General features: G+C 37.5%; 2 protein-coding genes across 2 annotated transcripts; both read right to left on the bottom strand.

The window, feature by feature from the left end:
- Nucleotides 1-8,159: 8,159 nt before the first annotated feature.
- Nucleotides 8,160-9,744, bottom strand: LOC115991970 (GATA transcription factor 9-like). Its single transcript, XM_031115982.1, has 2 exons — nt 9,366-9,744; nt 8,160-9,211 (listed from the first exon to the last, which is right to left on the bottom strand). Exons 1-2 carry the CDS (start codon nt 9,663-9,665, stop codon nt 8,441-8,443), a joined length of 1,071 nt encoding a protein of 356 aa, XP_030971842.1. The 5' UTR covers nt 9,666-9,744; the 3' UTR covers nt 8,160-8,440.
- Nucleotides 9,745-18,820: 9,076 nt separating this feature from the next.
- LOC115992997 (protein transport protein SEC13 homolog B-like) lies at nt 18,821-20,790 on the bottom strand. Its single transcript, XM_031117259.1, has 2 exons — nt 20,651-20,790; nt 18,821-20,009 (listed from the first exon to the last, which is right to left on the bottom strand). The coding sequence occupies exon 2, from the start codon at nt 19,979-19,981 to the stop codon at nt 19,076-19,078; it is 906 nt and encodes a 301-aa protein (XP_030973119.1). The 5' UTR covers nt 19,982-20,009; nt 20,651-20,790; the 3' UTR covers nt 18,821-19,075.
- Between the last annotated feature and the right edge of the window lie 2,510 nt (nt 20,791-23,300).

Below are 23,300 nucleotides of genomic sequence, written 5' to 3'. Positions count from 1 at the left end.
TAAAATATCGGCACTTTAAATGTACAAATATATATATATATATATATATATATATTTACATTGTACTACTGAGTACCCTTAGCATAAAGTCTTAGTAGCTTGAATACTGGCAAGTATGCATGCATGGATAAGATCAAAGTCCCACAGTATCATCTTATGAACACAAAGAAAAAGGTTTCACAGTATCATAGTTCCAATTTCCAAAATATGTATCAAATTACCAAAAAATAAAAATAATTAATTAAGAAAATCTATCATGAACATGAATGGATGTGGTACAATTGCGAAATTTCTTGGTATCATTTTGGGAAAATGATTTTCCCGAATTTAATATTCCAAAAAAAAAAATTGCTCAAAACGTGACTTTGGCCTAATTTTCTGCATCACACTTCTGAAAAGCATGAGTTATATCTCAATTTTGAGAAAAGAATCTAGTAAACGGGATGTTTTTAAGGCATATGTTAATGGACAACTTTAAAAAAAGTTTTGATATCATTCTTGTGGGGCGCAAATGATTTATGGGCCAGGCTCATCTACCCAGGGAGAGTCCAAAGGCCCAAGCCGAGGAGAATTATGGCCCAAGTTCAACGAAATAGCCTTTGGGTACCGCCGAGGGTAGTTCAGTCCTCGGCAGACCCACAGTACCCCCAAAGGGAAGGGTAAAAACGGTATAGGACTGGAACATGGAAGAAAGATCTAAAATATCCAGGAAAAGCTGCTGTTATTGTCATTTAATGTTCTGAACCCGACAGGGCCGCATTCTTTGGCTCTTACAACCACCCCCAACGACTTTGGGGGATGGACTGATGGGATAAGTATCAGCCATGTAAAGATTGACCCTACACGTGGATGAAGGATAATGAACACAGGCGAGTATAAAAGGAAAACTAAGTAACTTTGGGAAGGGGCTGGGAAAAAATGGCAAAAAACGAGAGCCTCCCAGCCCACCTCCAGGAGAAGTACTCTAGGGGTGACGATCGTTTAACCTTATATGAACGCCATGAAAAACCGATCGCCTATCGATCAAGGCCTAGCCTTTCAAACCCACGCTCTACAAATGATATTGTTAGGGCCGTTTTACGTGCGAACCCGACACTGTTACGGTCCGCCACGAATCGTGACCCTACAATTGGCGCCGTCTGTGGGAAAGGCTTGCGTGTTGGCGCAGGTGGTGGGTTGAAACAGTTCCTCTGTTATTTCTAACCGTTGGTTGTAGAGTTCAGGTATAAAATCTCACTAGGGGCTACGTTTCTTGACGAGGGGCTTGGCTGAGGAGCTAATTCCCCTAAAAGCTAAAGCTCCTCGTAAAGAACAAACTAGGCGCTTGGTAACGTTAACCGTATAGATAAACTCAAGGGGCTTGGCTGAGTAGCTAACTCTCCTAAAGCTAAAGGCCAGCCAAGGCCCCGTGCAAAGAGAAAACTAGGTTTTGGACAGAACCAGGGCATTGTATGGTCCACGGACTCAAGCCTCTGGGGAAACCAACTACTTGGATGATGGAAAACTAGGTTTTGGACAGAACCAAGGCATTGTATGGTCCACGGACTCAAGCCTCTGGGGAAACCAACTACTTGGATGATGGAAAACTAGGTTTTGGACAGAACCAAGGCATTGTATGGTCCTCGGACTCAAGCCTCTGGGGAAACCAACTACTTGGATGATGGAAAACTAGGTTTTGGACAGAACCAAGGCATTGTATGGTCCACGGACTCAAGCCTCTGGGGAAACCAACCACCTGGATGATGGAAAACTAGGTTTTGGACAGAAAGGCATTGCAATTGGTTAGGTTTTGGACAGAACCAAGACATTGCATGGTCCTCGGACCCAAGCCTCAGGGGAAACCAACTACCTGGATGTAATGAAAACTAGGTTTTGGACAGAACCAAGGCATTGCATGGTCCTCGGACCCAAGCTTCAGGGGAAACCAACTACCTGGATGATGAAAACTAGGTTTTGGACAGAACCAAGGCATTGCATGGTCCTCGGACCCAAGCCTCAGGGGAAACCAACTACCTGGATGGGGAACCCACTATTTTAAAAAAAAAAAAAAAAACTATGGCACATAAACCTCAAAATTCATCTGAAGAGAGCTCTGCATTAACAGATGGGTTAATACCTTGATTGCGTGGGTTCCCCGGTCTACCCTCTGATCCCCCAATATCAAAGGGGTTGATGCGATACGGCGCAACAAATTATCCAAAAGCACAACCAAAGTCCCTCGCTACTTGGCTACCCTTTCAGACGAATTATTTAGAGATTATCGTTCTCGGACATTGGTCTAGCATGCATCGCGTAGTACTCAGCGCTTATCCCGGTTAGTTCCAAGAATTTAATTTATTGAAAGTTACCATTGTTATACTTGATAATATTTGTGAGTTTAAATTAGTAGGAACCTGTGTTAAAGCATTTTTTCTGCCTGGAATATCCTTAAGGGCAAGCTTGCATTTAATATTCATGCGTAAAGTAGTTGTTACGGAGAAGAAAGATATGTATGGAGAAATAGACACATATTTTATTAAGACAAAAGAACAGTACAGTGTACAATGAAAAGCTGAAACAAGCTTACACTAAAACTGACTACATAAGTAAAGGAAAATACAAGCGAGTGGAGATAAGGCCGTGGGGATAGCTCAGAGGAGAGGTTGGCTACTGCGCCAAGTTATTGTCTAAGGAAACTATTCTTCGACACTTCTGCATGCCCATAACTCAGGCAGCCAAAGAACCTGACCTCAGGCTAACACCATCTACAGAAAAGGTGCTAGGAGCTTGAGGTTGGGAAGCCCCCACAAAAATTTGCCTGCTACAAGGCAGACAGTGCTGATGGTGGAAATTCCTTCTTTGGACATACCGAAAAACTGGCATGACCAAAACCTGCTTCGGATTTTGACTAAAAGAGGGAAAAAGACCCTCTCCCCTATGACGAAAGGGAATGCTCCCTTGAACTTGCACCTCCTTGGCCCGTACCTCCCTACTCTGAGTCTCGGGGGGACATGACGCCTTTGTGGCGGAGGGAGCTCCTTTTTCCCAAGCCCTGCCTCAAGCATGATGAACTAAGAGAGGAATCTGAAGGATTTGTGTGTGGATAGAGCAACTTTCTCTCCTATTTATGTTAAAAGATAAGGTGGTGGCATTTAATTCACGCAGCGTCTCAAGGAACGCTACAGACAAAACGTCTCTGGCACGATTTCCAATGTCGTCTGCAGCCCTGAAGATAAAGGAGTCTCGAGAAGGCGCACCTCGAACACCGGGACGCCCGAAAAATACCGCGTGACCTAAAATTATGAAAATACCCCCTAATTTGTGGGCCCAATAGATTCGCGGCCCAAGCCCGATTCAGCACAGGGGCCCAGGGACAGAACCAAGGCATTGCATGGTCCTCGGACTCAAGCCTATGGGGGAACCAAGTACAAAAAATAAAAGTTACAAGTGTCGGACAGTACCAAGGCCATGTATGGTCCTCGGACCCAAGCCAATGGAGAAACCAAACACGACAGAACCAAGGCATTGCATAGTCCTCGGACTCAAACCTCTGGGGAAACCAACCACCTGGATGATGGAAAACTAGGTTTTGGACAGAACCAAGGCATTGTATGGTCCACGGACTCAGGCCTCTGGGGAAACCAACTACTTGGATGATGGAAAACTAGGTTTGAATTTAGTAAGATGGGCTACTTGATAAAAACGTCAAGTCACTTCGTCCACGGCTTAAACACCATAGAAGGTTAAGGCCAATAAGGGTGTAAGGAAGGTGGTGGAACGCCCTAGCATTCAGTCGTATACGAGGGCTATTCATTTGGCAGGTGATATGTTCTCGGATGGTTATTTCTCACACGGCATCAAGCCTTCAGTTCTCTCCTCGGCTAGTTCCGGGTAAGTACTATTTTTTACGGGTCGGCCTTATTGTGCTAAGCACTTCTATCAAAGTTATGGCGATATCTATTTATTATCAAGTATTTTGGTTTTAGTCGCCATTGATTTAGATGCTATATCATTGTGCCGAGCAGTGCTTGTAAATTTATGAAAACGTAAAGACATAATATGCGAAATAAGGTAGACAACAATCTTTATTAATGTGAAAAATTGCTACAACATACAAAAAGGGGCTCAAACGAGTCTATACAAAATGTGAACTGCCTAAGCAACCATTACATCGGTAGTACAGAAAAGTAAACTGTCAAGCGTCTTTTAAACTCGTCTTCAAAGTTTCTCCAATCTCCGCCTCATTGCTGCTCATACTAAGAGAGGGACTCACTTTAAAAAAGAAAATGAATGAAGAAGAAGGAAATAGTAAGGAAGAAATCAATGACGAAGATGGAGGGGATGAATAAAGAAGATGGAAGACATGAGTAAAGAAGGAGGAGAAGGGGAGAGAAGAAATGAAAAGAAAGAAAAGGAGCAAAAGAGGGAGAAGAGAAAGCACCAGGTCGGAACTGGTGCTGGGAAGACTATAAGGAGAGGGCGGGGGAGGGCACCAGGGAGCAAAAGAGGGAGAAACAGAAGCACTTAGCCCCCGCCTCAGCCCTGACTCCTAACACGCCGGTGCCATATTAGGTACACTCGTGAGGAGCCGGATGGTAATGATCTTGGGTGTTCTCGACTCAGTCACGTCGAAAGTTTGACGTGACGAGTCCCTGCTTCGGATTTTGACTGAAAGAAGGATGAGGTTGATTTTGAGTCTTCGCCATCCTTGTCCCGATCGAGCCATGATGAGCTTTATCGGAACGTGGCATTTTTGGGAGGGGTGGGGCTTTTGCATCCCTTGTTGTTACGGTAAAGTGTTTTACGATTAAGTGTATAAACCAGTGGGTAAACCGAATCCTAAGGGAGGCTAAGTATTTCAGAGTCTCAGGGAGATGAAAAGGGATTCTTGATAAAAACAATAACCTCCTCTCTTCCTTCTTATATAGAGGGGGGAGCGGGAGGCATTTAATAGGTTCAGATCTCCAAAGGGATCTGTCAACACAAACATGCCGGTTCCGTTTCTCCACCCCATCAAAATAAACCGTCAAATTAAAGTAGTCTCGTAAATAGTGATCATTCAAAGCGCGTTTTGGATACCCCAAGCGATAAGAACGCATCAAGCGCGAAATTAAGAACTGTCTCGTAGACCGGTGCACCTCTTGGGCATATGAGGAGCCGCTAGCATGTTTAATAGGCCGAACGGATTGGGCCGTAGGAAGAAGTTTGGCGTCACCAAAACCCCCCTGTCTAGCCCAGAGGTTGGACAGCCGGGTTTTGAGGGGCTAATGTGGGGCGCAAATGATTTATGGGCCAGGCCCATCTACCCAGGGAGAGTCCAAAGGCCCAAGCCGAGGAGGATTATGGCCCAAGTTCAACGAAATAGCCTTTGGGTACCGCCGAGGGTAGTTCAGTCCTCGGCAGACCCACAGTACCCCCAAAGGGAATGGTAAAAACGGTATAGGACTGGAACATGGAAGAAAGATCTAAAATATCCAGGAAAAACTACTGTTATTGTCATTTAATGTTCTGAACCCGACAGGGCCGCATTCTTTGGCTCTTACAACCACCCCCAACGACTTTGGGGGATGGACTGATGGGATAAGTATCAGCCATGTAAAGATTGACCCTACACGTGGATGAAGGATAATGAACACAGGCGAGTATAAAAGGAAAACTAAGTAACTTTGGGAAGGGGCTGGGAAAAAATGGCCAAAAACGAGAGCCTCCCAGCCCACCTCCAGGAGAAGTACTCTAGGGGTGACGATCGTTTAACCTTGTATGAACGCCATGAAAAACCCATCGCCTATCGATCAAGGCCTAGCCTTTCAAACCCACGCTCTACAAATGATATTGTTATGGCCGTTTTACGTGCGAACCCGACACTGTTACGGTCCGCCACGAATCGTGACCCTACAATTCTTATATGGAAAATATAAAAGATTGTCAACAAATTAGTTACTTTTTTTTCTTATAAAAAATTTTCTAAAATTATTTCCTAAATCAATGTCTTTAGGTTATACATTAATTTTTTTCTCAAGCGAAAGGCCAATATACACTCAACTTAATTAATCTTGCTTCATCGAGCTAGTACACTCAACATAATTTGAAATTTTCCACATCATAGAGCCATGTTCTAGACTTCTATCTGGCTATCTAGTCTAAGTTCTATAAATCATAGTACAAAAGTTGATGTTTGTGATCATTTTAATTCTAAAATGATTAAATGAATTGGTCAAGTAATAATTAAATGAGAAAAAGTTAGAATTTCGTTTAATTAATGATTTATAAATGAGAATTTAATATTTTAATAAAATAATATCGAAATCCAAATTGATAATGAGAGTAATCTTTATTAATTTAAAGTGTGAAAATTTATTGTCTAAGTGTGAAAAACATGTATCTAACACAAGCACACAAGAATGAGCCATACTTTTGTTCTAAATTCTAACATTTTGATTCAATGATAAATTATCAATTGTCTTAAAATTTTAAATTAATAAAAAAAAAAGTAAATTTAACCATTTAACCAAAATCCTAATTATCCTTTACAGCCATCTTTTCATTAGTAGCAGCCCAGCCCCTCGCCTCCTTCCCTTTTATTTTATTTTTAATTAATTTTCCCTATCATAGTCTACAACATCTAATCTATTTAGTTTATTTCATTTTTTAGCCAATCCAATATTCCAATACAACTCTGCCCTTTCCATTTCATATAAGAAATTTGCTATATAGCCTATATGTGATACTAAAATGTAGCATAAAATTTTGACTATGAGGCCCTCGTTTAATTAAAAACTTGGAAGAAGAAGAAGAAGAAAAATACTATAGAATTGATTATGTAATTAATACTATTAGTTATGTACTAAGAGTGGAGCCCATGGAAGAGCAAATGTCTAGGATCGGGTGGACAGTAATGTTACCCCACAACGTACACCTAATTCTTTGTTTATTTATCACTCCCTCCCCACATGACCTTGCTGCACAATTTTGCAAGCTAAGCAGCTTTTAAATTCTCCAAAAATAAAAATATTAATGGGTTTCTTTCTTTCTTTCTTGATCATCTCTTTCCCACATTGGTGTCATAATTGTTTTACGCACTTTCATGTAGATGGTACGTACAGAAGACGATGTATAATTGGTTACTGAAAAGTATACAAATCCCAATTTGATAATTTTATATCACTGAAACCCATGCATTCTCTTCTCTTCTCTTCTCTTCTGCTTCAAAATTTCCTCTGTTTTTCACTAATACCCGGCATTTGGGTCCTCGATTTTCATAAAATATAAGCATACTCAGGATATTGAGATAACCTTGCCGGTAAAATTTCTCTCTCTCTTTTTTTTCCATTTAATTATCATGAAAATAGTTTTAAATTAAGAGTGAATTTCACTGTAGAAAGTTGGAGAATTTAAAGAAACGAGGTTCTATTAATCCCCCCCACCCCCCCCAAAAAAAATGTGTCTAAGGACAGTACTATTGTAGTATTGTGTGTGACCAAAGAGGCAGAGCTTTAAAATATAACAGCAGAGGCCGAATTAATTTCTCAGCAGTTGTGAGTTCCAGTTAGTTCAATTGGTAAAAATTTTTATAGTTAAATGAATTCCTATGAATTTATAAATTAATTATCATATATAAACTATTATTATTTGGATGGATCATGGAGAGGTCATTTCTAAATGGAACTTAGTAAAATGAAAAGGGTTCCTAATGGTGCATAAAAATTATTATAAATGGATTCTGATTCATAAATAACAAAGGGCGCTTATAAAATTTAATGAATTTCACAAATTTTGGTAGCCACAAATCAAATTCTATTCGAATCAAAAGCCAAGAATCTAAAAAATATACATAATTGGAGGATCATAGAAGCATCCTTCAGTATTCATTATTTGATATGATTTGATTTTTTTTTTTTTTTGAAAACCCACTAATGTCATTGTTCATTGAACCAATAAGTTTCTTCACATGTAATGCTTCACATTCGACGCATGGACTGTTTCTCACCATACCATCCGTGGCCCAATGGTCCCATAAAAGTGGTGCACTTTGCTTGGCTGAGTTTATTCCAAAATTACTCCCTATGCTCATTTCCTTATAGTCAAATCCTTTTAATTACCATCTAAATTAAGTTTAAGCAGTTGAAAGCCATAACACAATGCTGAGTAATTCTTCTATGAAATAGAATTAATGGGTTTGAATTAAGCTCCCAAAATATAAGTTCCAACAAAGCAAACATCTCTTAGAGAAAAATTGCTTGATTCTAAATTTGCCAAATTTGGCCAATTAAGCCAAATCAAAAGTACATTTTTGAGTCTAATAACAAAAACAAAAACAACCTCATTTTCCCTTAATTTTTTTTCTTTCTTTGCTTAACCAAAAAAATAGAATTAAAAGAGCCTACAAATTCAAAAGTAACAAAAATTAGCACAAGTAAAAAAAGAAAAAGAAAAAAAAAAAACAAGTCAACACTAGCACCGACTAAAGCAAATGCCGAAAGTCAGGCCCACTACGTTGATGATGATGGTGGTGATGAATCAAGTACTCATCACCGCCACCACCGCCACCGTTAGCTACACCGAAAATCGAAGCTTGACTAAGAAACTGTTGATGCTGAGCTCTTTGCATCTCCTTCTGCCGCCTCAGCTCCAAAACCTTCCTGTGCGAATTAGAATGCTTCGCGGACACAAAAGTCGGGCTCGCAGCGGGTCGGTACTCTGGCACGAGCCGACCCGACTTGAACCGAACTCCGCAAGCGTTGCAAAGCGTCTTTGGGCCCATAGGCCCAGTCCTCCACTGCGGCGTCTTTTCGGAGCCACAGTGGAGACACTTCCTCCCCGAAGAAGAGGAGGAGGAGGAAGTGGTAGAGTCCATGATAATGGACTCTTTTTTCTTCGACGTCGTCGTTTTCGTCGTCAGTATCGGTTGCTGTTGCTGTTGTTTTTGGTCTTCTGGAGTTGTTGCGAGGTGGAGGAGGCGCGTGGACCAGTCGCAGGGAGCGGCGCGTGAGCGCTTGCTACGTGCCTTGCCTGGGAGAGGCGTTTCGGGCTTGAAAAACGGTGCGTTTCGTGATGGGAGAAGCGTTTCGGATGAGGATGACGATTCGGAGGCTTGCGTTTTTGAAACGGTTGTGGCTGTGGTTGTGGTGGTGGTGGGCCCATTGAGATATTGCAAGGCCTGAAAGTCTTGTTGGGCCGAGAACGAGTCCTCCACAAAATTTGATAGCCATTCCAGCTCAGCCAAGTCGTCGTACTGTATCAAAACCCAAATATATTAATTAATTAGTTAGTTAATAACGATAATTGTTTAATTCAAATTTTAAATATTTTTTGGCTCCGAATTTCGAAAAATGGAAATTGAAACTTTGAAGTTTTAAAAAAAAAAGTCAAAAATTTGGAGGAATTACCGGAACGCAGAGTTCGCCGGAGAACTGAGAGTCAGCGAAGCTGCGGGAGCCAATGCAGGCGGAGAAAAGAGGTCCGGAGCCGGAATTGCAGCTGTCGACGGCGGTAACGGTGGAGGAGTCGGTGGAATTGGCGGTCACATTGTCTAAGAAACCGTCGGCCATGACAGCGTCTTCGTTCGAAAAGTCCAAAAGGTCGTCGACGGTGAAGTTCTCGGTAGTCCTCTGCTTCTCCGGCGAGTACTGGCCAGCTCCTCCGGCGCCGCCAAAGTAGCCTCCCATATATATCTCCGGCACTTCCATTATATATGTATGAGTGTGAGAGAGAGAGAGAGAGTTGTGCTTTTTTAGAGAGAGAGAGAGTGAGAGCTGAGTGTGTATCTGAGAGAGTCAGAGAGTGAGAGTGGGAGAGGAAGGGTGGGGTTTTGAGGAGTAAAGGGAGGGGCATAAGTGTAATTTGGACGTAATTGGAGCATCTTTCTACATGCAGAGATGTACGAATTAAATAATAGGAAGTGACTTGCAAGTTCTGTAAAGTTATTACTACTACAATTATTATTATTGATTATTTTAACTATACTCTCTTTCTAACCTTTTTTATCAAAAAAATAAAAAAATATATATATATATACTCTCTCTTTTATTTTTTACTTTTTTTTTAGCTATTAAATTATTTAAATTACAATACAGTTATACTTTTACTTTTTTTAGTATTTCTTTTAGGATGTTTTAGTACTCTTTACTCTTCCAATTTATTTCGTGTGTTTTTTTTTAAAGTGGGAATTAGTAACGGTACCCTCTTTTAATGAAAGTAAGTGATTAAAGATACCAAATCTAGGGGAAATCTTAATGCTTGTTTAAGTTTAATGAGTTACTAATTTAGTCTCAATTAGCCAAGTTTTCTAGGAATTACCAAGTGTAGGGCCAGAGAATTTGTGACCCTGGCCCACTTTACATTAGAGCCCAAAACCTGAACCGAGGAGAACTATTGCCGAGAATGCATAGTGAAAGTCCAAAAAAGGCCTAAGGATATGGCCGAGGACGATCTTATGCTCAGCACCCCCATAGAGCCCCTAGAGGAAAGGACGAGCTCAGCGCAGGAGCAGGCCAAGTGAAAAAGCTGTCAATACTGCAATAAAGAACTCTGCGTCTGACAGGTCCATGCTCTTCACCATGCTATTCAGCTTTTACAACCACCCCCAACCACTCTAGGTATGGGCTGATAGGACAAGTCTCAACCCAGAAAGTGGAGCTTACATGTGGACACTGGAAGGAGGGTAAATGTTAGTATAAAAGGAAAAAAGAACCAATGGAAGGATGGGGGGGGTCGTCTCCCAGACCATGAAGTCTTAAAAAATGAGAATAATAAGAACACTAAACTCCTCGGACGAGGTCTAAAGACCGAAACCACTCATATTGCACCAGAAGAAGGTCTTGTTAGACAAGTCAAGATTCACCCTTCGGAACCACTCATGTTGCACCAGAAGAAGGTCTTGCTAGACACGTCAGGTTCACCCTCATGTAAATTTCCATAGAAACCACGACTAACTGCTGTTCGGTGACCCAGGCCTAGCCTTTCAAGCCCACGCTCTACAAATTATATTGTTTGGGCCCTTAAACGTACGAACCCAATATCATTTTAGGGTCGTTACAAATTGTGTTCTTACACCAAGTTTATTTGCCTAATTTTTGGCCATACAAACTTGATATCACCTAAAAGACTTTCCTCTTCACATAAAAGAAGGGATAAAATTACAAAATGAAAAAATATATGTATTAATTGTGTTTTTTTTTTTTTAAAATTAATTAATTAGCTCAATTAGTAAAAACATTTATTATTGAATAGTAGACCTAAATTCCAACCTCACTTTCCATAAAAAAATAAGAAAAAAAAATTAAAAAATCCAACCTCATTTATAACAAAGTTATTGGTATTTTACCCTAATAATAAAGGGCAATTATGTAGTATTTTCTTATCAAAAAATAAAAAGTAATTATTATAAAACAAATATCATAGGTTCAAATCTATAAGATAAAATATTGAAACCAAAAGCATTTATCATGATGCATCAAATACTTCCACTACGTTGACGAGTAATGCTATAATTACAAATTATTTGACAACATTTTCACAAATTTTTGTTATGACAAACTTTTACTGGTTATCATATCATATGCGTTCACCACTAACATCATTTTTTTTTTTTCATTTACTAATAATTACTCACCATATCAACAAATTTTTTTTTTTTTTTGTAAAATAATTTGTAACTCTTGCATTTTCTAAAAAAGAAATCAACAATCATTTGTCATTACAATATGCGTATGACTCATTAAATTAAGTCTTATTCTTCTAAAATTACACAATCACAACTTATTAGAGTGGTAAACTATAAGTAATAAATAATAATTATTTTCACTTAAACTTACTACTTTTTTTTATACCATTCAGTGTCGGCCCAATCAAAATGATATACTTAAACTTTCTCATTAATCATCATACAACAAATCACACTAACCAACTTTTTTTTTTTTTGAGGAACACATTATTCACACAAACCAAGTTTAATGAGCACACACACACAGCCACCTAAAAAGATAGCAGCTAAAGCCACAGACACATTTCAGGGCTCTTTACTGGGGAAGGCTGTTTAGACTTTAGAGGGTGAAAACATTTTAAACTAAACAAAGGGCCAACCAAATTAATACTATCACATTACTTGTCAATTAATGAGGTGATTAAATAATTAAAATTAAGGAAAGCAAAAACCATGAATGTTGAAAATTAAAATCCTTAAGAATCAATCTCTTGCAGGTTTTTGTCGCAGTGACTATTCCAATATTGTCCAAGTTTACAGCCGGATTCCTCTGCTGCTAATAATTTTTTTTCTTGGGGTTTGTGCTTTTTTTTTTTTTTCTTCCTTTATTTTAAAATCTCTTCCCTCTGAGTTTTCCATTAGTTTAAGTCTAAATTAACTGTACTTTCTAACCCCTATTGCCCTATCATTGCTTGTTATTATATTGCCTTACCCACGTTTCAGCACGATGGTTACAGCTCAACTTAACAAAAAACAACGGTCATGATGTTATCCACGTGGCCACTTTGCATAATTTTCACTTTGATTCTTACCTGCCACATAAGATAAAAAGCCAATGTAAACCCCTCTTTCCTAATTATCTTTTTTTTTTTTTTTTTTTTTTTTTTTAAGTAATTACTTCAGTTAGGTAAAGCATGGGTCATAGGTAATTAAGTAAGATTCTCAATCAAGGTTTCTAGTTAAGTAAAGATTAACTGAATATTAAAGTTCTTGAGTTCAAATTCAAAATTACTAGTAGGTAACATGTACAATGCACACCACTGTGCCCTTTAGCATGATGGTCACTCTACAAGTATTAAATGTTTATTGGGGCGTGGGAGACAAGGGCTGGATTCAAGTCTCTAGGAGGGAACTTTACATACATATACACTTAGATTATGTTAGAGTAAAAATTTCAATCTTGTATAAAAAAATTTTAAAAAAAAAAACATGTATAATGCACAAAAAAATCTATAATATGATATTTGAACATAATTTTTTTTTTTTTTGTACTGAAAGAGGTAGTTTAAACATAAAATTTGATGATTATAATATTTATTAATTATTAATAAGTGTTGATTATAATTGTATTTGCATATGAAAATATGTATTTATACATTAGGCATTTAGTATGATAGTGCTCGTGTATAAAACTATATATTTTAACACTTAAAAGAAAATATATTATTCCAAGATTTTAGTGGAGGGTTTAAATATATAATAAAATTTAAATTTAATTAAAAATATATATGATAATTATGATGTATAAATTTGCGAGTTCCAGTTAGCTCAACTGGTAAAGTCTCTAATGATTAAATAAGAGATCTAGGATTCAATCTCCGCCTACACCAAAGGTTGAAACTCTCTATAAATAAATAAATAAAAAATAAAAAATTTACGGGACAAAATTATTAAAATGTTAACAAAAAGTCAAACATCTTATGTTTTATATAAATTTTAAATTTGTATAGGGTGCCTAAATGGCTCAGGTTGTTAAAAAAATGTGTGTGTGTGTTTTTTTTTTTTTTTAAGAAATGTTAATTTTAAAGGGTATATTTTGAAAGAATAATTTTAAAAAATGCAAATAAGTGCATGGTGAAAAATAAAAGAGCTTTCTAGCTCAAGGGGCAGCTCTTGATATTTCCACTTCCCCAACTATCGAATTATCCCCCTTCTAACTCATAAAGACGTCCATGAGTAACAAAATTTTCTAAGGATTTTAAAAACACCACACAAGTTGTGATTTGGAAACACATTTTTACTCCAATTTTAACGGTGTAATTTTCTTAGAAACATAAATTGAAACACTAAAGTTATTGTGTTTTCATTTAAAATCGTTATTTTTCTCTATTAAATTATAAATTTTAAATGGGTTCTTAATTCAATTCATTAATATTAGAATAATGGCACAATTTTTATAAAAACCAAATTCAAATTGAGCTCAAGAATAATGGCACATATTTTTGTGGTAACATATTTTCCAATGCAAATAGTTTAAATATTAAGCATATGCATTGATGAACTTTTATTGCAATTATTAATGCATGTTTCTTCAGAATTCTTCGTCTTCATCAATTAAAAAACAAATTATTGTTAAGATTTTTGTAATTCAATGACATAACTTTCTCTTTATTATAAAAATCAATGTTCAAATCCCCTTTCTCATTGCACTTGAGAATAATAAATAAACCAATAACTGAATGATGAGCTTCTCTAATATACTAATAGTCATTATAGGATTTTTTTCCCCCATTTTTGTTTATTTAGTTAATATCAAATAACTTATATCCCTAAATTCTAATTTCACACTAGAGGAAATGGTACAAACGGTGGTTGTTTTAGATAAAATATCTAATAATTTTTCACAACACACATATCAAAATAATGATGGCATGTAATTTTTTTTTTCTTTTCCTAATTCATTAATGGCAACAATTCCAAAAATAAAAAAAATAAAGCAAACAATGCGATCAAATCATAAGACTCTTGACAATCATTTCTTAAATTTAGTAACTAAAAGAAAAGAAAAATTCAATGTATGTGGACTTTTTTTTCTCGGGGTACAAGTGTCTCTGTGTGGCACTTAGGCCACAAACTGAGTCAGATGGCCCGAGTCATTCTACACCAATCCCCATTAACATTGGTAAATGGATTATCTTTAAAAAAATATATAGGTAAATGGATAAGGTCCGGTTTCGGTTACAGTTAAATGTCAACATAATAATACTTACATTTTTAACTAACTATAACTAATGTTTACCCTTTATTTTATTTTATACAGTAAATAAATTTGTTTACTATTATTTTAACTCTTTGGTTCTTTTTACTTTGCTTAAACTTTAAATATAAGGGTGGGGGTGGGGTCCGAGGAGCACGTGAGAAAGTTGGAGTAGTGTCAGCAAACATGTGAGAGGTCTTTAAGGTCGGGGGGGGTGTTCAAAAGCCAACCCATTGGTCTAAGTCAAATTCCACGTGGCGAGAATCTATTCACGGTTACTCACCACCCTTCCTTCCGGACGGTGCTCCTGCTCCCCTCCCTCTCCCACACGTGCGTCGCGCTAATCATGTCTACACTCCACTAACATGATAGCACGTGCAAGTGTGTCACGTGGATGGCACGCACCGCTCTTGCCTTCTAAGTCTCTCCACCTCTCTTTTTTTATTTTTCTTTCAATTATTATAGTAAGCCTCAAAGGCTCAAACTCTCACCATAGTCTTCACTTGAAATTATATATCATTATAAGACTATTCAATTCCATTAAGTTTGAGTTTGGGAATTTGTGTGATGTATTATGCAAATATTAGAGCCTCTTTGGATTGGAGATATCTCAGTTCCTATATCTCATCATTCGTATCTTATCACTTTAAACTCATCATCCGATCCTTATAATTGTAACTTGAAAATACCTATGATTCAAAGCCAGTTTTATTTGGCTCAAATTCAATTTAAAAATTTATAATTTGTAACTTCACGTGGGATTCACTGTACTGACTTGCTCATACACGCACAACGGCTATTTTTTTACTGCCTGTAGTTGGCGAAAAGGTTATAGTTTTTTTTTTTTTTTTGGGTTGAAAGACACTAATGGCAACAAAGGGATCAATAGATGTAATCTATAACCCTACATGTTATGTACACTCTCTCGTTGATGAATCAATTGAAGAATCTTGAGAATTACAAGCCCTACTTGAAAACCATTTTTAACAATGTTGTAAGCCCCCTCAGAAATCTCAACTTTATATTTTATTATTATTGTTGTTTTTAATTGCCTTGCAAGTTTTATTATCGTTTTGATCTATATATATAAGTTTACTAAATCATTCATGTTCCACCAATGGTGTCTAATAATAGTTTAATTTTGCATATTTATATCATTATAAGAAAATATTTTCATACTTATAGTTGGTTTTGGAATAATGTTGAATAATTAATTTTGTGCTTAATTGAATTTTAATGCATGAATTTTTCTTTTGTTGGATAATGAAATTAAAAAAGTGGATTTGTGCAAAGAAGAAATCTAATGGACTTTACTTTTACAAGGGCCATGACAGAGTCAAAGAAGGCCAACCCAATTAAATTTCAAGTCCAATTGGAGCAAGAAATCAAAGAAAATTTGCACCGAATCCAAGTCCAATTCGGATTAAGATTCCAGCTTGTGCACCAGTTAGTATTTGGAGCATAACTTTCGGCTTAGATGTCCAATTGAGAAGTCTGAGATGTTTCAAGTTGGGCTGGAAAGCTAACTTAAAGGCTACAACTTTGTAGTTTACCAAAAATTAGAATTCTGAAGTTAAATGGGCCAAAACGTCGGTTAAGTGAAGCATGAAAACTTAAAGTTAGGCTTTTCTCAAACTTGAGCCAAGCTTGAGCATTTGATTTTTATTGACGAGTTAAGCTCAAATACGCACTACTCAACAAAACTTGGCTCGTTTACAACCATATGCGGACATATGGAGTGGAGCAATAGTCATTTTGGGCCGGTCCATGGATCATGTCTACATGTCTACATGTTATCTGATTAATGTTTTAACCCAAGCATTAATAGGTCCTCTCACCCAACTCCCAGCCAAACGACAGCGAACCTAATTGATTTTGCTATCAGAGTATTTTGAGTCAGGTGACATTTTTTTGGTTTTTCCTGGCTTAAAATCTACCTCCTCATTTGTGATAAAAATAAATAAATAAGTAAAAGGACAATACAAATTTTAATCTAAAAAAAAATATCTAAAATTTATGAGTTTCACATCAATAGGTGGGTATCTAACAATAGCTGTGCTCAGACCATGTCTCTGGAATCTGACAATTTTTTTTTTGCTAATGAATCTGACAAATGTTTCAGCCTTTCAGGCACCTGGTTTCTTGAAACCAAATCCCAAAATCTAGGTTCTAACATATATATGCTCCGTTTGGTATTGATTAATTATTATAAAAATATTGTAAAAATACATATTGTAAATAAAGATTTTTTTCTAACATATATATACTCCGTTTGGTATTGATTAATTATTATAAAAATATTGTGAAGATACATATTGTAAATAAAGATTTTTGCAAGCAGTAATAATTTCGGATACTGCATAGGAAATTGCGATCCTGTCAAAAAAAAAAAAAAATTTATCCTCATATGGATTCATCATGTCTTTCAATGGTAGCTCTCTACAAGCTACATCCCTTTTGGGTGTTACATCATCATATATCTAAATATAACGATTTTTCGAATCTTTTTACTCTTGTCTTTGGATCACCTTGTCCAAAAGTAAACCAACCCCTTAGACAGCTACAAAAAACACCATCGGATTACTAATATATATACTTTAAGGTGCTGATCTTTAGGAAGCGCGACATAACTCGTTTTCTACTTAGAAAAACCAAAAAATAAACAAAACAAAAATAAAAACAAAGCAATCATTTTTGCAACATCTTAGTTCTACAAGTAGTATAATGATATAAACATCTATTAACACCTAAAGCAATGCACAATGCACAATGCACAATGCATCACTCAGTTGACCAGTTCCCAAGTCCGAGCACATTAGCACTCAAAGAGAGGGAATTACTTTTTTTGATAAGAAATGAGGGATGTCTATCATGTCGTTATCCTATCAATACTAATATTTGGGGGAAGCAACTTTCATGCTCATATGTAATCTCAACATGAACGGGTGTATCATTGAAGGTGATGATGGTATCGTGGTAAGGTTTGACTACCTTTCACAAATGAAGAAATGTTGCTGACAAGATGAACTTAAAAGATAGTTAAGAGCTGCTCCAAATCACCTTTGTGCATCATCATCATATTGTTACAAAACAAACCACAAATTCTACTCCTCCTTGTATGGGCATCCGGTAATCCATTTAACATCAACATTCAAAGATCTTTTTTTAATGTAGCTTGTCTAATCCCCAATCATAATCTTTTCTTTAACTAAAAATACAAAAGTAAGAGAGGAGAATTCGAACCTTGGATATCTCCGTTTGAAACAGTAGTAGTCCCCCAGTCAACACTTGTATTGGTAATGTTTTTGACAGTTTTGTTTACAGCATTACTTGCCTCATAAAAGAAATGCCAGCGCATCAAACAAGACTCCAACAAAATTGGATTGCCATAAATTCCTTGGGCTAGCAAGAAGTGCACAATTTCTGAGTCTCAATACTTGAGAAACACATGCAGTCCAACTCAGATATTCCCACTGACTGCATAAGCATCAATACCTTTCCCCTCCTTGGCAAAAGAGGGCAAAAGCTTCAGTTGCTTCTGCCCTGTAAGAAGCTTCAATACTTTTATAGTCCTTTACAATGTATAAATTAAAAGGCAGACATTTTTCCACCATTTTGAGGATCAAATTTCCTATTATTTATTTCAAATCCATTTCATTTGTATACGAAGAATCAGCTTGCTTCACAGATCACAGCAATGCTCAAGCTATTCAGAGGCATGTGCTATATGTTACACATGCATGACAGTAATCAAGTGCATTGAAATGAATGGTTACTGACAGATGCTACAATGACTTCATCACTTCAGTCTCTTTTAAGAGTAAAGGGACACCAGTCAACAAATCTAACCACAGGAAAAACCCTAAATTAAACCAAACATTCTGTAGATATCCCAAAAAAAAAAAAAAAAAAAAAAAAAGGAACTCTTAACTCATCATATAATTTGAACCCCCAAAGCCCCCCCCCCCCAACAATCTCCAAAAAAAAAACCACACACTTCAGCTCAACGAAAAAGGATGGGAAAATAACATTTGGGTGGATTCTAGGTGTAATCATATAAAGACATGTATTTATTTTAATTAATCAGCAAACAGTCCCAATCATAAATGGTAAATGGTAGATTAGCAGAAAAATAACTGAATGACAAAATTTCAGAACTGATATTAGAAGTCCACCATGACCAAACATCAAAAATTTCAAGAGAATTCCCACAAACTACAATCAGCAATCGTATCTGGCAAGTTTAGGCATTTGGTATAATCTCCCAATTTTGAATCTTTCACAATATTAAGCAAGGTACTAAGATACAAGAAAATGTAAACAAACAGTAAGTCCTAATACATGTAAATGAAAAAGATTCAGAAAGGAATCCAGTACTTTTAGGAGCTAACCGTTTAACAGACAAAAAGAATAGGATTCTAAGGCTCAACCGTAGTCACCTGTTGCCACTCCCCATCTACAGCCTCCTTCCACAATGTAACATTGTCGTTTCCATCAGCAACAGCCAATATGTTTCCTGTCAGCGACCAGGAGACCCTCCAAACAGGAGTCTTGAAATCATTCAAAACCTTGCCTTCCCATTGATCACCCTCCTTGGCCACAACCCATATGATGACTTTTCCATCCTGTGAGGCACTTGCAATTGTAGATTTCGGAAGTCCCAAGTTAGGTGCCCAGGCAACATCTCGAACCCAATCTGTATGCATCTGAAGAGCTGGAAAGCAGTCCATCTTCCAGGTCCCATTATACAGCTTCCACACCTTCACAGTATTATCACAACCACCTGAGCAGAGCTTCTGAACAGGATCAAGCAAGCCAGAACCAACAAGAGCCCCAGGTGCTGTTGAGGGAGCCCATGACACAGAAGTGACACCAACTGGGTGAGCCTGGTCGATCCTTGCAGTGTCCCAACCACCATCTGGTCTTGCAGTGAATACTGAGATATTCCCATCAGAGGAACCACATGCCAAACAAAGTCCCACTTCATGAGGAGCCCAAGCAATGGAATTGACGGATGACTTGTGGTCATTGAAGACATGAGCTTGAGCCCACTCATTCGGATTACCCTCCTTCCATATTACCACTTGCCCATCATAAGAACACGAAGCAAGTAAAGACCCGAATTTTGGGTGAGCCCATACCACCTGCCAAACAGGTCCTTGGTGACCAGTTAACGTCGCGAGATGCTGAGATGCTCCATTGCTCACCCCAATTATCTTAATGGAGTGGTCTGATGAGGCCGTGGCAACACGCTTACCATAGTAATCCATCGCCACATCATGGACCACGTCTTGGTGACCAGTTTCAATCTTTTGTGAAGGCATTTTCTACCGTTTAACACACTTTAATCCACTGCTCAGAACAAAAGAAGTAAACCTAAATTACAACAGATTCATCCTCCAATTGATTTTTTGCACATAAATTCCAATCCTTCAAAACGTGAAATCATCTAAAATTTTAAACATAACCCACCACTTGTTTGCTAAGAAAGTGCAAGAACATGATAAACAAACTCAATAAAAACCTCAAAATTCTACGTCTTTCCTCAAATCCTAAAAAACCCGAAAATTGAATAAATTACATGAGCTACCCATTATTTCTAAGCTAACAAATAATAGAAATATGATCTCAAAGTTTCAGTTTCTCTTCCATTACTACCTTTTTCCCAGCTACCAGATGGGAATAGAATTTGTTCAAAAAGCTCATGAATTCAGATCTGATAGTAATAGAAATTTGAACACTTTGTCTTAGATCTCAGATTACTGAATTAGGGTCAGATATAACGAAGCAAAATCGATCTAATTTCGCAAAAATCTTAAAAAATAACAAAAATAACAAACTAAATTTCGAGCATAGACACATGAGTTTCATACAATTGATCGATCTGATAGAACCCAGAAAAACAATATTAACGTAATATAACGACATATATATAAAAAGAGATAGGTGTTTTTGATTGACGAGAAATGAGAAATGAGAAAAGAGAAGCGGACCTGTTGGGAAAAGAAACGATCAGAGCGACTTTGCTTGTTTCTCTGCTGCTGTGAAAATGAGTAGAAAGAAAGAAAGGAAGGAAGGAGAGGCCTATTTCAGTTTCTTCAATTCTCAATGTGGGACGAAACGAAACGCCAGTGTGTTTTAATAGAGATGGCCCAATCAAAATAAGACATGTCATTTTAGAATGCCAAGTAGACCTTTTTTTTAAGCCAACTCAATTATTATCATTTGAGTAAATGCTACGTTCACAAATTATTTTACAACTTTTTTTATAAAACGTTGATGTGACAAATTTTTACCCGTATTCAATGGCCCAAGTTGCTTAAGTGTAAGCTTAAACATGTACAATTTTCTCTCTCCCTTAAAGGAGTATTTCTCTCTCGGAAGATGCGAGCACTCTTTCTCCAGTAGATTTAGCTATAGGAGATATATCTTGGATTACTCTTCCCACTAAGGAGAATCCACACAATATTAGAATGGAACAAAGAATCGTTGAAAGCCTACAGAATCTACAACTTACAAATGAGGAGGAAGAAGATATCCCTATATCAACCACGAGTAAACCAAAGCTACTTGAGGAATGTTCGCTGAGCTTATTTAGGTATTTACTATCAGATCGATAGCAAAATCTAGGAGCTCTCAAGAGTACATTGAGATTGGCATGGAAGATGGGTTCGGATTTAAGAATAGTTAAGGTGGGGAATAACATTCTACAATTTAAGTTCAGCTCAAGGTACCGAATGGAGTGGGTTGAAAAAAGTGGACCTTGGAATTTTGAGAACAACCTCCTCCTTCTTTGCCGATGGAGGAAATGACTATCTTCAGCTAACATCAGTTTCACCCACTCACCCTTCTGGGTTTAGGTATGAGTTTGCCCTTTGAGAATATGATTGAGGAAGTTGGTAAGGTGATTGGAAATAAAATTGGTCAAGTGGTTGAGGTAGATAAACGGTCCTGGCAAGATGACCAAGCCAAGTTCATGCGGATTAAGGTAGAACTACCTATTGACAAACCTCTGAGGAGATGGGGGCACATCACTAATGTGGAAGGAGGAAGATGTTGGGTTACTTTTAAGTACAAACGACTACCAATGTTTTGCTTCAATTGTGGAATACTTGGGCATGACAATAGGCATTGCCATGAAAGCTTGGAATGGCAATGGACAAACCCTCAGTATGGTGAATGGCTTAAAGCAGGGAATGCAATCAAAGGAGGATCGGATAGGATGAGGCCATCAACTAGTAAAGGCCATGAGTCTAGTGAAGTTGAGAATAACAGAGGAAGGTTTCAGACGGAGCCGAGAAAGATCGAAAATTTAAATTCAATTCAAAATCAAACCGGAGGTAGGGAAACCAAGATGCAGAAGGAAAGTTAGAACAGTGGTAATGCAAACACAGAGATGTCAGATTCTCTATCAGCAGATAACCCGAAGAGATGGGATGGTAAAGAAAAAGAGGGGTGAGAATCGAGGCAAAAGGATGGAAAATCTAAAGGTGAAATGGGAACTAAACAGGTTCTGGTCAGAAAGTTGTTCAAGATGAACGAAAATGCACTATCAAGTGTGGGCCAGAGTCAGAAGCCCAATGAAGAAGCACAGGGCGTAACCAGCCCAAATAAAAGCAAGTTAAAGACCAAAGAGGATAAGGTATGTAATATCTCTAACTTAGACTCAGTAAAAGATAAGAAAGCCCAAAGTAAAGGAAAGTGGAGAAAGATAGCTAGGGAAATGGGTAAGACCCAAAATCAAATGTCATTAACCCAAACCCCTTCAATAGGCACAAAAAGGGAGGAAAGACCAGAGGATGTTAAAGACCTATATGAAAGGCCTCTGAAACATATGTGTGAAGTGCATACTCTTGATGATGATCAGATTGATGAGCTATTGGCGGTGGCTGCTGTGCAGCACCACTAGTAGTAATGAAGGCCTTAAGTTGGAACTACCGGGGACTTAGGAACCCTCGAACAGTTAACGCACTGTGAGAAATTAAGCAACACTGGGATCCCGATATAGTCTTCTTAATGGAGACTAAATTGCATAAGAAAAATATAAGGCGAGCAAAAGAGAAGACTGGCTTTGTTTTTGGTTTAATGGTGCCAAATCTGAGAATTGTAGCGGCATGGCGATGCTATGGAAGAAAGAAACCAAGCTCGAAATTATGGGATATGTTGGAAATTTCATTAATGCAATAGTCATTGATGAACCTTCAAATTTCAAATGGAGAATTACCGACTTTTATGGACATCCTGAAACGTAGAGGAGGAAGGAGTCATGGGACCAACTCAAAGCATTAAATAGAAGGTATCAACAACCATGGTTATGTCTTGGGGATTTTAACGAGATACTTTTGATGGGTGAAAAAATGGGAGGAGCACGAAGAACCCAAAGGCAAATGGAAGGGTTTAGATCAGCTGTCAATGCTTGTAGCTTCAAAGACCTGGGGTTCATTGGCCCTAAGTTCACATGGTGCAACATGTAAGAAAGGGATGACAGAGTGTATCTAAAGCTAGACAAAGCTTTTGCAATGCAAGGTTGGACCAATAATTACAATGAGGCTAGAGTTCACCATATTGTGGATTCAACCTCAGATCATTTTGCTTTACTAATTTAGGATTATGTTGCTTACCAACAGCCCAGAAGGAAGAAGT

The sequence above is a fragment of the Quercus lobata genome, chromosome 5 (genome assembly GCF_001633185.2).
Source record: "Quercus lobata isolate SW786 chromosome 5, ValleyOak3.0 Primary Assembly, whole genome shotgun sequence".
In the NCBI taxonomy this organism is placed as follows: domain Eukaryota; kingdom Viridiplantae; phylum Streptophyta; class Magnoliopsida; order Fagales; family Fagaceae; genus Quercus; species Quercus lobata.
Note: the sequence above shows the minus strand (reverse complement) of the source record. Positions and strands in the feature narration are given on the sequence as shown.

Bases quoted from the DNA above. Each gene is read 5' to 3' on its own strand.
- LOC115991970 (XM_031115982.1), bottom strand. From the start codon at position 9,665: ATGGAAGTGCCGGAGATATATATGGGAGGCTACTTTGGCGGCGCCGGA. The intron at 9,212-9,365 runs GTAATTCCTCCA...GTTTTGATACAG, and splicing joins CCGGCGAACTCTGCGTTCCG to TACGACGACTTGGCTGAGCT.
- LOC115992997 (XM_031117259.1), bottom strand. From the start codon at position 19,981: ATGCCTTCACAAAAGATTGAAACTGGTCACCAAGACGTGGTCCATGAT.